Raw genomic sequence first — 17,059 nt, forward strand, 5'->3', positions numbered from 1 at the left:
GATTGTGAGACGAGTCCATCTCCTGCAGCATGACCAGACAGTTTGGGCTTGTGTGCTTTCGCGTGTTGATCCCTGTTTGTGAATGTGAGCCCATGCTGACCAGTGGGGCTGGATCACATCCTACCCGCTGGGGGTGAATGGGGCTAGGTTGCACCTGCAAAGGGGCCCACCTGCATCAGGGCTCATCTCTCTCCTGAGGGACTGGAGGGAGCGGTGAGCACAGCCAGCTGGCTGCTTCTCCTTGGCACAACCCCATGCCTTGAAACAGCCACTGCAGACCAAGTTCCCTGAGCCTGCCCACCCTTCCTCAGCAGCTCAGATGGCTCACAGCTGCCCAGAACAGAGGCACTTTCTGCCTGCAGGTTTGTCCCTGTGTCCTGGAGAGCAAGGCAGGGGACATCTGGTATCCTCCTGGGTGTCCACAGCCACAAACAACGGTGGCACTCCTTTACTGAGGAAAGTGAGAGCGAGCACGAGAGAGCTGTGGCCTGAATCCTGATGGCTTCCTTAGGAGACCATTCATGTCTCTGAAAGTTCCTTTGTGTCTACAAGACTTGTCCAATGTAGAGTGTATTCTGAATACCACCTTCCTGGCCCACATCTGGAGCCCTTCATGGCCTAGTGCTTCTCGAGTGCCTTTTGCAATGGGAGCTGCACACAAGCCAGAGCCAGGGACAGGAAGCAAGCTTGCACAGTGGGCAGACATGAAGCCATAGTGTGGTTCAGAGGCTGAAGCGATCTTGCCACCCATCACTCCTCACTCCTGGTTTGATTCTGCCTCAAGGTCTCCTTCTGGTGCCTCAGGGAGAACAGGGGTTCCACAGGAGCTGAGAGTGATGCCTGGGTGGACATCAGGCTGGTTCCTGCTTTCTGATGTGACTGGGAGACTGTTGTGTGTGCCTCTACTGAGATGAATTTGCTTTGTTCTTCCACAGAACCGAGCTTGCAGAGTCCCGGACCTGCTGCCGAACCACAGTCAGGTATGGAGAAGGAGCTATGCTAGGTCCTGGGAGTCGATGGGAACATGAGCTTGGTACAAGCCCATATGGCTTCTGTCCTCGGTGCTCTGAGTTTCAGCAGGGTGGCAAGGGTGTGGTGACTTAGCATCTGTCTCATGGTCTGTCCCATCTGGAGACACAGCTACGTCATGTGAGACGTGACACCGAGTTGTCCTTAGCATCTTGAGATGGTCCGTGGCTCCATCTGCATGTCCCCACGCTCCTTTGCTAGTGTGCCATGCCAGGGAATTTCCAGTGGGACATGCTTCACAGCCCTCCTGCATGTCCACTTAGGAGATGGTGGGAGTAGGGGGTAAGAGACTGTGTGTGGCTGTGTCCAGATGTCAAGCGGGGCTGTGTTATGCAAATGCACTCAGGTGCCTTCTTGTTTTGCTTTTTCCTTAAACTTGGCCGGCCACACTGAACTTGATTTTTACATGGATGCAGGTATGGACAAAGAGCTCGGGCTCCTCGCACAATGTGATGCCAAGCCCATGTTTGAGGGGCACTTATGTCATCCTTCCTCTGTGACTGAGACACGGAAGGGTGCCTGTCAGCCACCTGTCTGAGAAGTAGCTTTCATGTTCACTATCGTTGTGTGACGTGGCCTGGAAAGGCTCTTTCTCCTGATAAATGGGCTGAGTTCCATCAGTGCTTTGGGGAAGTGCAGCAGCTCTCCCAGGGCACATGGGTGACAGCCATGGGCCAACTGGAATGCCCTCAGAAAGAAGCTGCAAGGGCCTGTGTGTGCCCTCAGACGTGCTTGGACCCTGGTGCATCCTCTCCTGCTCCACGGTTGTGTGTCGTTGAGGCTGTGTGAGCACTCTGCTAGAAATCCATTTTTGTGGCCCATGGGCCTCTGGATCCTGGCACATTTTCTGGTGCGTGAGTTGACATGCGGGGGCCTCTGTGGTCGGGAGGTACAGGGGAGGCAGGAGTAGGTTTCTGATCCTGGTCCAGAACATGGTAGTGGAGGGGAGGGGGTGTTCCTGGGCGGGAGGGGAGTGAGCCCAATGACAAGCAACAGCCCAGGACCCAGAACACCCTGGCTGGCCAGGGCCTGCAGTTGTCTCATAGCCTCTGCCTTCTGAGCTCCTCAGGAAGTCACCGAGCCACATGGCAGCTGCAGATGGCTTGGTTTCTCTTGCGAGGCTCAGGGTTATGGGGCAGGTTTGTTCCGTGGCCATGTTGGCCTTCTTGGTGCATCCTAGCATTGCTCTTGTGCCCAGGAAGAATGGCATTTTGACGGTCCTGTTCCCAGAAGCATGGGATTGAGGGGCCCACTTTGGTCAGGTTTCAGCTGCTAGGAAGCTTCTTAGGACACAGTCTCCAAGGCCCTGGCAATTCAGTGGATCTCGTGGGGTGTGTCTGAAACCAGCAAGGGTTATGTGTGCTTGTGCCCCGAAATGCCACCCAGGAGCCGATTTGGGGAAGGAGTCTGTGCGGCTCCCACATGACTCCGTGTATGCGTCGGATCCCATCCTGTGTGCCTGGTTTTGAGCTTCTCCCTGTGCTGAGATGAGCTTCCGAGAAGACTCGGAAGCATTGTGGGTGTCTGAGATGGGCAGGGCAAGTCTCCCCTGTTGCTTGTGATTGTGAGACGAGTCCATCTCCTGCAGCATGACCAGACAGTTTGGGCTTGTGTGCTTTCGCGTGTTGATCCCTGTTTGTGAATGTGAGCCCATGCTGACCAGTGGGGCTGGATCACATCCTACCCGCTGGGGGTGAATGGGGCTAGGTTGCACCTGCAAAGGGGCCCACCTGCATCAGGGCTCATCTCTCTCCTGAGGGACTGGAGGGAGCGGTGAGCACAGCCAGCTGGCTGCTTCTCCTTGGCACAACCCCATGCCTTGAAACAGCCACTGCAGACCAAGTTCCCTGAGCCTGCCCACCCTTCCTCAGCAGCTCAGATGGCTCACAGCTGCCCAGAACAGAGGCACTTTCTGCCTGCAGGTTTGTCCCTGTGTCCTGGAGAGCAAGGCAGGGGACATCTGGTATTCTCCTGGGTGTCCACAGCCACAAACAACGGTGGCACTCCTTTACTGAGGAAAGTGAGAGCGAGCACGAGAGAGCTGTGGCCTGAATCCTGATGGCTTCCTTAGGAGACCATTCATGTCTCTGAAAGTTCCTTTGTGTCTACAAGACTTGTCCAATGTAGAGTGTATTCTGAATACCACCTTCCTGGCCCACATCTGGAGCCCTTCATGGCCTAGTGCTTCTCGAGTGCCTTTTGCAATGGGAGCTGCACACAAGCCAGAGCCAGGGACAGGAAGCAAGCTTGCACAGTGGGCAGACATGAAGCCATAGTGTGGTTCAGAGGCTGAAGCGATCTTGCCACCCATCACTCCTCACTCCTGGTTTGATTCTGCCTCAAGGTCTCCTTCTGGTGCCTCAGGGAGAACAGGGGTTCCACAGGAGCTGAGAGTGATGCCTGGGTGGACATCAGGCTGGTTCCTGCTTTCTGATGTGACTGGGAGACTGTTGTGTGTGCCTCTACTGAGATGAATTTGCTTTGTTCTTCCACAGAACCGAGCTTGCAGAGTCCCGGACCTGCTGCCGAACCACAGTCAGGTATGGAGAAGGAGCTATGCTAGGTCCTGGGAGTCGATGGGAACATGAGCTTGGTACAAGCCCATATGGCTTCTGTCCTCGGTGCTCTGAGTTTCAGCAGGGTGGCAAGGGTGTGGTGACTTAGCATCTGTCTCATGGTCTGTCCCATCTGGAGACACAGCTACGTCATGTGAGACGTGACACCGAGTTGTCCTTAGCATCTTGAGATGGTCCGTGGCTCCATCTGCATGTCCCCACGCTCCTTTGCTAGTGTGCCATGCCAGGGAATTTCCAGTGGGACATGCTTCACAGCCCTCCTGCATGTCCACTTAGGAGATGGTGGGAGTAGGGGGTAAGAGACTGTGTGTGGCTGTGTCCAGATGTCAAGCGGGGCTGTGTTATGCAAATGCACTCAGGTGCCTTCTTGTTTTGCTTTTTCCTTAAACTTGGCCGGCCACACTGAACTTGATTTTTACATGGATGCAGGTATGGACAAAGAGCTCGGGCTCCTCGCACAATGTGATGCCAAGCCCATGTTTGAGGGGCACTTATGTCATCCTTCCTCTGTGACTGAGACACGGAAGGGTGCCTGTCAGCCACCTGTCTGAGAAGTAGCTTTCATGTTCACTATCGTTGTGTGACGTGGCCTGGAAAGGCTCTTTCTCCTGATAAATGGGCTGAGTTCCATCAGTGCTTTGGGGAAGTGCAGCAGCTCTCCCAGGGCACATGGGTGACAGCCATGGGCCAACTGGAATGCCCTCAGAAAGAAGCTGCAAGGGCCTGTGTGTGCCCTCAGACGTGCTTGGACCCTGGTGCATCCTCTCCTGCTCCACGGTTGTGTGTCGTTGAGGCTGTGTGAGCACTCTGCTAGAAATCCATTTTTGTGGCCCATGGGCCTCTGGATCCTGGCACATTTTCTGGTGCGTGAGTTGACATGCGGGGGCCTCTGTGGTCGGGAGGTACAGGGGAGGCAGGAGTAGGTTTCTGATCCTGGTCCAGAACATGGTAGTGGAGGGGAGGGGGTGTTCCTGGGAGGGAGGGGAGTGAGCCCAATGACAAGCAACAGCCCAGGACCCAGAACACCCTGGCTGGCCAGGGCCTGCAGTTGTCTCATAGCCTCTGCCTTCTGAGCTCCTCAGGAAGTCACCGAGCCACATGGCAGCTGCAGATGGCTTGGTTTCTCTTGCGAGGCTCAGGGTTATGGGGCAGGTTTGTTCCGTGGCCATGTTGGCCTTCTTGGTGCATCCTAGCATTGCTCTTGTGCCCAGGAAGAATGGCATTTTGACGGTCCTGTTCCCAGAAGCATGGGATTGAGGGGCCCACTTTGGTCAGGTTTCAGCTGCTAGGAAGCTTCTTAGGACACAGTCTCCAAGGCCCTGGCAATTCAGTGGATCTCGTGGGGTGTGTCTGAAACCAGCAAGGGTTATGTGTGCTTGTGCCCCGAAATGCCACCCAGGAGCCGATTTGGGGAAGGAGTCTGTGCGGCTCCCACATGACTCCGTGTATGCGTCGGATCCCATCCTGTGTGCCTGGTTTTGAGCTTCTCCCTGTGCTGAGATGAGCTTCCGAGAAGACTCGGAAGCATTGTGGGTGTCTGAGATGGGCAGGGCAAGTCTCCCCTGTTGCTTGTGATTGTGAGACGAGTCCATCTCCTGCAGCATGACCAGACAGTTTGGGCTTGTGTGCTTTCGCGTGTTGATCCCTGTTTGTGAATGTGAGCCCATGCTGACCAGTGGGGCTGGATCACATCCTACCCGCTGGGGGTGAATGGGGCTAGGTTGCACCTGCAAAGGGGCCCACCTGCATCAGGGCTCATCTCTCTCCTGAGGGACTGGAGGGAGCGGTGAGCACAGCCAGCTGGCTGCTTCTCCTTGGCACAACCCCATGCCTTGAAACAGCCACTGCAGACCAAGTTCCCTGAGCCTGCCCACCCTTCCTCAGCAGCTCAGATGGCTCACAGCTGCCCAGAACAGAGGCACTTTCTGCCTGCAGGTTTGTCCCTGTGTCCTGGAGAGCAAGGCAGGGGACATCTGGTATCCTCCTGGGTGTCCACAGCCACAAACAACGGTGGCACTCCTTTACTGAGGAAAGTGAGAGCGAGCACGAGAGAGCTGTGGCCTGAATCCTGATGGCTTCCTTAGGAGACCATTCATGTCTCTGAAAGTTCCTTTGTGTCTACAAGACTTGTCCAATGTAGAGTGTATTCTGAATACCACCTTCCTGGCCCACATCTGGAGCCCTTCATGGCCTAGTGCTTCTCGAGTGCCTTTTGCAATGGGAGCTGCACACAAGCCAGAGCCAGGGACAGGAAGCAAGCTTGCACAGTGGGCAGACATGAAGCCATAGTGTGGTTCAGAGGCTGAAGCGATCTTGCCACCCATCACTCCTCACTCCTGGTTTGATTCTGCCTCAAGGTCTCCTTCTGGTGCCTCAGGGAGAACAGGGGTTCCACAGGAGCTGAGAGTGATGCCTGGGTGGACATCAGGCTGGTTCCTGCTTTCTGATGTGACTGGGAGACTGTTGTGTGTGCCTCTACTGAGATGAATTTGCTTTGTTCTTCCACAGAACCGAGCTTGCAGAGTCCCGGACCTGCTGCCGAACCACAGTCAGGTATGGAGAAGGAGCTATGCTAGGTCCTGGGAGTCGATGGGAACATGAGCTTGGTACAAGCCCATATGGCTTCTGTCCTCGGTGCTCTGAGTTTCAGCAGGGTGGCAAGGGTGTGGTGACTTAGCATCTGTCTCATGGTCTGTCCCATCTGGAGACACAGCTACGTCATGTGAGACGTGACACCGAGTTGTCCTTAGCATCTTGAGATGGTCCGTGGCTCCATCTGCATGTCCCCACGCTCCTTTGCTAGTGTGCCATGCCAGGGAATTTCCAGTGGGACATGCTTCACAGCCCTCCTGCATGTCCACTTAGGAGATGGTGGGAGTAGGGGGTAAGAGACTGTGTGTGGCTGTGTCCAGATGTCAAGCGGGGCTGTGTTATGCAAATGCACTCAGGTGCCTTCTTGTTTTGCTTTTTCCTTAAACTTGGCCGGCCACACTGAACTTGATTTTTACATGGATGCAGGTATGGACAAAGAGCTCGGGCTCCTCGCACAATGTGATGCCAAGCCCATGTTTGAGGGGCACTTATGTCATCCTTCCTCTGTGACTGAGACACGGAAGGGTGCCTGTCAGCCACCTGTCTGAGAAGTAGCTTTCATGTTCACTATCGTTGTGTGACGTGGCCTGGAAAGGCTCTTTCTCCTGATAAATGGGCTGAGTTCCATCAGTGCTTTGGGGAAGTGCAGCAGCTCTCCCAGGGCACATGGGTGACAGCCATGGGCCAACTGGAATGCCCTCAGAAAGAAGCTGCAAGGGCCTGTGTGTGCCCTCAGACGTGCTTGGACCCTGGTGCATCCTCTCCTGCTCCACGGTTGTGTGTCGTTGAGGCTGTGTGAGCACTCTGCTAGAAATCCATTTTTGTGGCCCATGGGCCTCTGGATCCTGGCACATTTTCTGGTGCGTGAGTTGACATGCGGGGGCCTCTGTGGTCGGGAGGTACAGGGGAGGCAGGAGTAGGTTTCTGATCCTGGTCCAGAACATGGTAGTGGAGGGGAGGGGGTGTTCCTGGGCGGGAGGGGAGTGAGCCCAATGACAAGCAACAGCCCAGGACCCAGAACACCCTGGCTGGCCAGGGCCTGCAGTTGTCTCATAGCCTCTGCCTTCTGAGCTCCTCAGGAAGTCACCGAGCCACATGGCAGCTGCAGATGGCTTGGTTTCTCTTGCGAGGCTCAGGGTTATGGGGCAGGTTTGTTCCGTGGCCATGTTGGCCTTCTTGGTGCATCCTAGCATTGCTCTTGTGCCCAGGAAGAATGGCATTTTGACGGTCCTGTTCCCAGAAGCATGGGATTGAGGGGCCCACTTTGGTCAGGTTTCAGCTGCTAGGAAGCTTCTTAGGACACAGTCTCCAAGGCCCTGGCAATTCAGTGGATCTCGTGGGGTGTGTCTGAAACCAGCAAGGGTTATGTGTGCTTGTGCCCCGAAATGCCACCCAGGAGCCGATTTGGGGAAGGAGTCTGTGCGGCTCCCACATGACTCCGTGTATGCGTCGGATCCCATCCTGTGTGCCTGGTTTTGAGCTTCTCCCTGTGCTGAGATGAGCTTCCGAGAAGACTCGGAAGCATTGTGGGTGTCTGAGATGGGCAGGGCAAGTCTCCCCTGTTGCTTGTGATTGTGAGACGAGTCCATCTCCTGCAGCATGACCAGACAGTTTGGGCTTGTGTGCTTTCGCGTGTTGATCCCTGTTTGTGAATGTGAGCCCATGCTGACCAGTGGGGCTGGATCACATCCTACCCGCTGGGGGTGAATGGGGCTAGGTTGCACCTGCAAAGGGGCCCACCTGCATCAGGGCTCATCTCTCTCCTGAGGGACTGGAGGGAGCGGTGAGCACAGCCAGCTGGCTGCTTCTCCTTGGCACAACCCCATGCCTTGAAACAGCCACTGCAGACCAAGTTCCCTGAGCCTGCCCACCCTTCCTCAGCAGCTCAGATGGCTCACAGCTGCCCAGAACAGAGGCACTTTCTGCCTGCAGGTTTGTCCCTGTGTCCTGGAGAGCAAGGCAGGGGACATCTGGTATTCTCCTGGGTGTCCACAGCCACAAACAACGGTGGCACTCCTTTACTGAGGAAAGTGAGAGCGAGCACGAGAGAGCTGTGGCCTGAATCCTGATGGCTTCCTTAGGAGACCATTCATGTCTCTGAAAGTTCCTTTGTGTCTACAAGACTTGTCCAATGTAGAGTGTATTCTGAATACCACCTTCCTGGCCCACATCTGGAGCCCTTCATGGCCTAGTGCTTCTCGAGTGCCTTTTGCAATGGGAGCTGCACACAAGCCAGAGCCAGGGACAGGAAGCAAGCTTGCACAGTGGGCAGACATGAAGCCATAGTGTGGTTCAGAGGCTGAAGCGATCTTGCCACCCATCACTCCTCACTCCTGGTTTGATTCTGCCTCAAGGTCTCCTTCTGGTGCCTCAGGGAGAACAGGGGTTCCACAGGAGCTGAGAGTGATGCCTGGGTGGACATCAGGCTGGTTCCTGCTTTCTGATGTGACTGGGAGACTGTTGTGTGTGCCTCTACTGAGATGAATTTGCTTTGTTCTTCCACAGAACCGAGCTTGCAGAGTCCCGGACCTGCTGCCGAACCACAGTCAGGTATGGAGAAGGAGCTATGCTAGGTCCTGGGAGTCGATGGGAACATGAGCTTGGTACAAGCCCATATGGCTTCTGTCCTCGGTGCTCTGAGTTTCAGCAGGGTGGCAAGGGTGTGGTGACTTAGCATCTGTCTCATGGTCTGTCCCATCTGGAGACACAGCTACGTCATGTGAGACGTGACACCGAGTTGTCCTTAGCATCTTGAGATGGTCCGTGGCTCCATCTGCATGTCCCCACGCTCCTTTGCTAGTGTGCCATGCCAGGGAATTTCCAGTGGGACATGCTTCACAGCCCTCCTGCATGTCCACTTAGGAGATGGTGGGAGTAGGGGGTAAGAGACTGTGTGTGGCTGTGTCCAGATGTCAAGCGGGGCTGTGTTATGCAAATGCACTCAGGTGCCTTCTTGTTTTGCTTTTTCCTTAAACTTGGCCGGCCACACTGAACTTGATTTTTACATGGATGCAGGTATGGACAAAGAGCTCGGGCTCCTCGCACAATGTGATGCCAAGCCCATGTTTGAGGGGCACTTATGTCATCCTTCCTCTGTGACTGAGACACGGAAGGGTGCCTGTCAGCCACCTGTCTGAGAAGTAGCTTTCATGTTCACTATCGTTGTGTGACGTGGCCTGGAAAGGCTCTTTCTCCTGATAAATGGGCTGAGTTCCATCAGTGCTTTGGGGAAGTGCAGCAGCTCTCCCAGGGCACATGGGTGACAGCCATGGGCCAACTGGAATGCCCTCAGAAAGAAGCTGCAAGGGCCTGTGTGTGCCCTCAGACGTGCTTGGACCCTGGTGCATCCTCTCCTGCTCCACGGTTGTGTGTCGTTGAGGCTGTGTGAGCACTCTGCTAGAAATCCATTTTTGTGGCTCATGGGCCTCTGGATCCTGGCACATTTTCTGGTGCGTGAGTTGACATGCGGGGGCCTCTGTGGTCGGGAGGTACAGGGGAGGCAGGAGTAGGTTTCTGATCCTGGTCCAGAACATGGTAGTGGAGGGGAGGGGGTGTTCCTGGGCGGGAGGGGAGTGAGCCCAATGACAAGCAACAGCCCAGGACCCAGAACACCCTGGCTGGCCAGGGCCTGCAGTTGTCTCATAGCCTCTGCCTTCTGAGCTCCTCAGGAAGTCACCGAGCCACATGGCAGCTGCAGATGGCTTGGTTTCTCTTGCGAGGCTCAGGGTTATGGGGCAGGTTTGTTCCGTGGCCATGTTGGCCTTCTTGGTGCATCCTAGCATTGCTCTTGTGCCCAGGAAGAATGGCATTTTGACGGTCCTGTTCCCAGAAGCATGGGATTGAGGGGCCCACTTTGGTCAGGTTTCAGCTGCTAGGAAGCTTCTTAGGACACAGTCTCCAAGGCCCTGGCAATTCAGTGGATCTCGTGGGGTGTGTCTGAAACCAGCAAGGGTTATGTGTGCTTGTGCCCCGAAATGCCACCCAGGAGCCGATTTGGGGAAGGAGTCTGTGCGGCTCCCACATGACTCCGTGTATGCGTCGGATCCCATCCTGTGTGCCTGGTTTTGAGCTTCTCCCTGTGCTGAGATGAGCTTCCGAGAAGACTCGGAAGCATTGTGGGTGTCTGAGATGGGCAGGGCAAGTCTCCCCTGTTGCTTGTGATTGTGAGACGAGTCCATCTCCTGCAGCATGACCAGACAGTTTGGGCTTGTGTGCTTTCGCGTGTTGATCCCTGTTTGTGAATGTGAGCCCATGCTGACCAGTGGGGCTGGATCACATCCTACCCGCTGGGGGTGAATGGGGCTAGGTTGCACCTGCAAAGGGGCCCACCTGCATCAGGGCTCATCTCTCTCCTGAGGGACTGGAGGGAGCGGTGAGCACAGCCAGCTGGCTGCTTCTCCTTGGCACAACCCCATGCCTTGAAACAGCCACTGCAGACCAAGTTCCCTGAGCCTGCCCACCCTTCCTCAGCAGCTCAGATGGCTCACAGCTGCCCAGAACAGAGGCACTTTCTGCCTGCAGGTTTGTCCCTGTGTCCTGGAGAGCAAGGCAGGGGACATCTGGTATTCTCCTGGGTGTCCACAGCCACAAACAACGGTGGCACTCCTTTACTGAGGAAAGTGAGAGCGAGCACGAGAGAGCTGTGGCCTGAATCCTGATGGCTTCCTTAGGAGACCATTCATGTCTCTGAAAGTTCCTTTGTGTCTACAAGACTTGTCCAATGTAGAGTGTATTCTGAATACCACCTTCCTGGCCCACATCTGGAGCCCTTCATGGCCTAGTGCTTCTCGAGTGCCTTTTGCAATGGGAGCTGCACACAAGCCAGAGCCAGGGACAGGAAGCAAGCTTGCACAGTGGGCAGACATGAAGCCATAGTGTGGTTCAGAGGCTGAAGCGATCTTGCCACCCATCACTCCTCACTCCTGGTTTGATTCTGCCTCAAGGTCTCCTTCTGGTGCCTCAGGGAGAACAGGGGTTCCACAGGAGCTGAGAGTGATGCCTGGGTGGACATCAGGCTGGTTCCTGCTTTCTGATGTGACTGGGAGACTGTTGTGTGTGCCTCTACTGAGATGAATTTGCTTTGTTCTTCCACAGAACCGAGCTTGCAGAGTCCCGGACCTGCTGCCGAACCACAGTCAGGTATGGAGAAGGAGCTATGCTAGGTCCTGGGAGTCGATGGGAACATGAGCTTGGTACAAGCCCATATGGCTTCTGTCCTCGGTGCTCTGAGTTTCAGCAGGGTGGCAAGGGTGTGGTGACTTAGCATCTGTCTCATGGTCTGTCCCATCTGGAGACACAGCTACGTCATGTGAGACGTGACACCGAGTTGTCCTTAGCATCTTGAGATGGTCCGTGGCTCCATCTGCATGTCCCCACGCTCCTTTGCTAGTGTGCCATGCCAGGGAATTTCCAGTGGGACATGCTTCACAGCCCTCCTGCATGTCCACTTAGGAGATGGTGGGAGTAGGGGGTAAGAGACTGTGTGTGGCTGTGTCCAGATGTCAAGCGGGGCTGTGTTATGCAAATGCACTCAGGTGCCTTCTTGTTTTGCTTTTTCCTTAAACTTGGCCGGCCACACTGAACTTGATTTTTACATGGATGCAGGTATGGACAAAGAGCTCGGGCTCCTCGCACAATGTGATGCCAAGCCCATGTTTGAGGGGCACTTATGTCATCCTTCCTCTGTGACTGAGACACGGAAGGGTGCCTGTCAGCCACCTGTCTGAGAAGTAGCTTTCATGTTCACTATCGTTGTGTGACGTGGCCTGGAAAGGCTCTTTCTCCTGATAAATGGGCTGAGTTCCATCAGTGCTTTGGGGAAGTGCAGCAGCTCTCCCAGGGCGCATGGGTGACAGCCATGGGCCAACTGGAATGCCCTCAGAAAGAAGCTGCAAGGGCCTGTGTGTGCCCTCAGACGTGCTTGGACCCTGGTGCATCCTCTCCTGCTCCACGGTTGTGTGTCGTTGAGGCTGTGTGAGCACTCTGCTAGAAATCCATTTTTGTGGCCCATGGGCCTCTGGATCCTGGCACATTTTCTGGTGCGTGAGTTGACATGCGGGGGCCTCTGTGGTCGGGAGGTACAGGGGAGGCAGGAGTAGGTTTCTGATCCTGGTCCAGAACATGGTAGTGGAGGGGAGGGGGTGTTCCTGGGCGGGAGGGGAGTGAGCCCAATGACAAGCAACAGCCCAGGACCCAGAACACCCTGGCTGGCCAGGGCCTGCAGTTGTCTCATAGCCTCTGCCTTCTGAGCTCCTCAGGAAGTCACCGAGCCACATGGCAGCTGCAGATGGCTTGGTTTCTCTTGCGAGGCTCAGGGTTATGGGGCAGGTTTGTTCCGTGGCCATGTTGGCCTTCTTGGTGCATCCTAGCATTGCTCTTGTGCCCAGGAAGAATGGCATTTTGACGGTCCTGTTCCCAGAAGCATGGGATTGAGGGGCCCACTTTGGTCAGGTTTCAGCTGCTAGGAAGCTTCTTAGGACACAGTCTCCAAGGCCCTGGCAATTCAGTGGATCTCGTGGGGTGTGTCTGAAACCAGCAAGGGTTATGTGTGCTTGTGCCCCGAAATGCCACCCAGGAGCCGATTTGGGGAAGGAGTCTGTGCGGCTCCCACATGACTCCGTGTATGCGTCGGATCCCATCCTGTGTGCCTGGTTTTGAGCTTCTCCCTGTGCTGAGATGAGCTTCCGAGAAGACTCGGAAGCATTGTGGGTGTCTGAGATGGGCAGGGCAAGTCTCCCCTGTTGCTTGTGATTGTGAGACGAGTCCATCTCCTGCAGCATGACCAGACAGTTTGGGCTTGTGTGCTTTCGCGTGTTGATCCCTGTTTGTGAATGTGAGCCCATGCTGACCAGTGGGGCTGGATCACATCCTACCCGCTGGGGGTGAATGGGGCTAGGTTGCACCTGCAAAGGGGCCCACCTGCATCAGGGCTCATCTCTCTCCTGAGGGACTGGAGGGAGCGGTGAGCACAGCCAGCTGGCTGCTTCTCCTTGGCACAACCCCATGCCTTGAAACAGCCACTGCAGACCAAGTTCCCTGAGCCTGCCCACCCTTCCTCAGCAGCTCAGATGGCTCACAGCTGCCCAGAACAGAGGCACTTTCTGCCTGCAGGTTTGTCCCTGTGTCCTGGAGAGCAAGGCAGGGGACATCTGGTATTCTCCTGGGTGTCCACAGCCACAAACAACGGTGGCACTCCTTTACTGAGGAAAGTGAGAGCGAGCACGAGAGAGCTGTGGCCTGAATCCTGATGGCTTCCTTAGGAGACCATTCATGTCTCTGAAAGTTCCTTTGTGTCTACAAGACTTGTCCAATGTAGAGTGTATTCTGAATACCACCTTCCTGGCCCACATCTGGAGCCCTTCATGGCCTAGTGCTTCTCGAGTGCCTTTTGCAATGGGAGCTGCACACAAGCCAGAGCCAGGGACAGGAAGCAAGCTTGCACAGTGGGCAGACATGAAGCCATAGTGTGGTTCAGAGGCTGAAGCGATCTTGCCACCCATCACTCCTCACTCCTGGTTTGATTCTGCCTCAAGGTCTCCTTCTGGTGCCTCAGGGAGAACAGGGGTTCCACAGGAGCTGAGAGTGATGCCTGGGTGGACATCAGGCTGGTTCCTGCTTTCTGATGTGACTGGGAGACTGTTGTGTGTGCCTCTACTGAGATGAATTTGCTTTGTTCTTCCACAGAACCGAGCTTGCAGAGTCCCGGACCTGCTGCCGAACCACAGTCAGGTATGGAGAAGGAGCTATGCTAGGTCCTGGGAGTCGATGGGAACATGAGCTTGGTACAAGCCCATATGGCTTCTGTCCTCGGTGCTCTGAGTTTCAGCAGGGTGGCAAGGGTGTGGTGACTTAGCATCTGTCTCATGGTCTGTCCCATCTGGAGACACAGCTACGTCATGTGAGACGTGACACCGAGTTGTCCTTAGCATCTTGAGATGGTCCGTGGCTCCATCTGCATGTCCCCACGCTCCTTTGCTAGTGTGCCATGCCAGGGAATTTCCAGTGGGACATGCTTCACAGCCCTCCTGCATGTCCACTTAGGAGATGGTGGGAGTAGGGGGTAAGAGACTGTGTGTGGCTGTGTCCAGATGTCAAGCGGGGCTGTGTTATGCAAATGCACTCAGGTGCCTTCTTGTTTTGCTTTTTCCTTAAACTTGGCCGGCCACACTGAACTTGATTTTTACATGGATGCAGGTATGGACAAAGAGCTCGGGCTCCTCGCACAATGTGATGCCAAGCCCATGTTTGAGGGGCACTTATGTCATCCTTCCTCTGTGACTGAGACACGGAAGGGTGCCTGTCAGCCACCTGTCTGAGAAGTAGCTTTCATGTTCACTATCGTTGTGTGACGTGGCCTGGAAAGGCTCTTTCTCCTGATAAATGGGCTGAGTTCCATCAGTGCTTTGGGGAAGTGCAGCAGCTCTCCCAGGGCGCATGGGTGACAGCCATGGGCCAACTGGAATGCCCTCAGAAAGAAGCTGCAAGGGCCTGTGTGTGCCCTCAGACGTGCTTGGACCCTGGTGCATCCTCTCCTGCTCCACGGTTGTGTGTCGTTGAGGCTGTGTGAGCACTCTGCTAGAAATCCATTTTTGTGGCCCATGGGCCTCTGGATCCTGGCACATTTTCTGGTGCGTGAGTTGACATGCGGGGGCCTCTGTGGTCGGGAGGTACAGGGGAGGCAGGAGTAGGTTTCTGATCCTGGTCCAGAACATGGTAGTGGAGGGGAGGGGGTGTTCCTGGGCGGGAGGGGAGTGAGCCCAATGACAAGCAACAGCCCAGGACCCAGAACACCCTGGCTGGCCAGGGCCTGCAGTTGTCTCATAGCCTCTGCCTTCTGAGCTCCTCAGGAAGTCACCGAGCCACATGGCAGCTGCAGATGGCTTGGTTTCTCTTGCGAGGCTCAGGGTTATGGGGCAGGTTTGTTCCGTGGCCATGTTGGCCTTCTTGGTGCATCCTAGCATTGCTCTTGTGCCCAGGAAGAATGGCATTTTGACGGTCCTGTTCCCAGAAGCATGGGATTGAGGGGCCCACTTTGGTCAGGTTTCAGCTGCTAGGAAGCTTCTTAGGACACAGTCTCCAAGGCCCTGGCAATTCAGTGGATCTCGTGGGGTGTGTCTGAAACCAGCAAGGGTTATGTGTGCTTGTGCCCCGAAATGCCACCCAGGAGCCGATTTGGGGAAGGAGTCTGTGCGGCTCCCACATGACTCCGTGTATGCGTCGGATCCCATCCTGTGTGCCTGGTTTTGAGCTTCTCCCTGTGCTGAGATGAGCTTCCGAGAAGACTCGGAAGCATTGTGGGTGTCTGAGATGGGCAGGGCAAGTCTCCCCTGTTGCTTGTGATTGTGAGACGAGTCCATCTCCTGCAGCATGACCAGACAGTTTGGGCTTGTGTGCTTTCGCGTGTTGATCCCTGTTTGTGAATGTGAGCCCATGCTGACCAGTGGGGCTGGATCACATCCTACCCGCTGGGGGTGAATGGGGCTAGGTTGCACCTGCAAAGGGGCCCACCTGCATCAGGGCTCATCTCTCTCCTGAGGGACTGGAGGGAGCGGTGAGCACAGCCAGCTGGCTGCTTCTCCTTGGCACAACCCCATGCCTTGAAACAGCCACTGCAGACCAAGTTCCCTGAGCCTGCCCACCCTTCCTCAGCAGCTCAGATGGCTCACAGCTGCCCAGAACAGAGGCACTTTCTGCCTGCAGGTTTGTCCCTGTGTCCTGGAGAGCAAGGCAGGGGACATCTGGTATTCTCCTGGGTGTCCACAGCCACAAACAACGGTGGCACTCCTTTACTGAGGAAAGTGAGAGCGAGCACGAGAGAGCTGTGGCCTGAATCCTGATGGCTTCCTTAGGAGACCATTCATGTCTCTGAAAGTTCCTTTGTGTCTACAAGACTTGTCCAATGTAGAGTGTATTCTGAATACCACCTTCCTGGCCCACATCTGGAGCCCTTCATGGCCTAGTGCTTCTCGAGTGCCTTTTGCAATGGGAGCTGCACACAAGCCAGAGCCAGGGACAGGAAGCAAGCTTGCACAGTGGGCAGACATGAAGCCATAGTGTGGTTCAGAGGCTGAAGCGATCTTGCCACCCATCACTCCTCACTCCTGGTTTGATTCTGCCTCAAGGTCTCCTTCTGGTGCCTCAGGGAGAACAGGGGTTCCACAGGAGCTGAGAGTGATGCCTGGGTGGACATCAGGCTGGTTCCTGCTTTCTGATGTGACTGGGAGACTGTTGTGTGTGCCTCTACTGAGATGAATTTGCTTTGTTCTTCCACAGAACCGAGCTTGCAGAGTCCCGGACCTGCTGCCGAACCACAGTCAGGTATGGAGAAGGAGCTATGCTAGGTCCTGGGAGTCGATGGGAACATGAGCTTGGTACAAGCCCATATGGCTTCTGTCCTCGGTGCTCTGAGTTTCAGCAGGGTGGCAAGGGTGTGGTGACTTAGCATCTGTCTCATGGTCTGTCCCATCTGGAGACACAGCTACGTCATGTGAGACGTGACACCGAGTTGTCCTTAGCATCTTGAGATGGTCCGTGGCTCCATCTGCATGTCCCCACGCTCCTTTGCTAGTGTGCCATGCCAGGGAATTTCCAGTGGGACATGCTTCACAGCCCTCCTGCATGTCCACTTAGGAGATGGTGGGAGTAGGGGGTAAGAGACTGTGTGTGGCTGTGTCCAGATGTCAAGCGGGGCTGTGTTATGCAAATGCACTCAGGTGCCTTCTTGTTTTGCTTTTTCCTTAAACTTGGCCGGCCACACTGAACTTGATTTTTACATGGATGCAGGTATGGACAAAGAGCTCGGGCTCCTCGCACAATGTGATGCCAAGCCCATGTTTGAGGGGCACTTATGTCATCCTTCCTCT

The 17,059-nt window shown here is 55.3% G+C and overlaps 1 protein-coding gene across 1 annotated transcript; it reads left to right on the top strand.

Moving 5' to 3' along the window:
* Nucleotides 1-422: 422 nt before the first annotated feature.
* LOC121152786 (early nodulin-20-like) lies at nucleotides 423-16,514 on the top strand (the record flags this gene model as incomplete). Its single annotated transcript, XM_040974948.1, has 7 exons — nucleotides 423-980; nucleotides 3,525-3,569; nucleotides 6,114-6,158; nucleotides 8,703-8,747; nucleotides 11,292-11,336; nucleotides 13,881-13,925; nucleotides 16,470-16,514. Coding segments are annotated over exons 1-7 (340 nt in total), but the record flags the coding sequence as incomplete, so codon positions are not given.
* Between the last annotated feature and the right edge of the window lie 545 nt (nucleotides 16,515-17,059).

Source organism: Ochotona curzoniae, unplaced genomic scaffold (genome assembly GCF_017591425.1).
Source record: "Ochotona curzoniae isolate NIBS_2020 unplaced genomic scaffold, NIBS_Ocur_1.0 contig_2634, whole genome shotgun sequence".
Classification (NCBI taxonomy): domain Eukaryota; kingdom Metazoa; phylum Chordata; class Mammalia; order Lagomorpha; family Ochotonidae; genus Ochotona; species Ochotona curzoniae.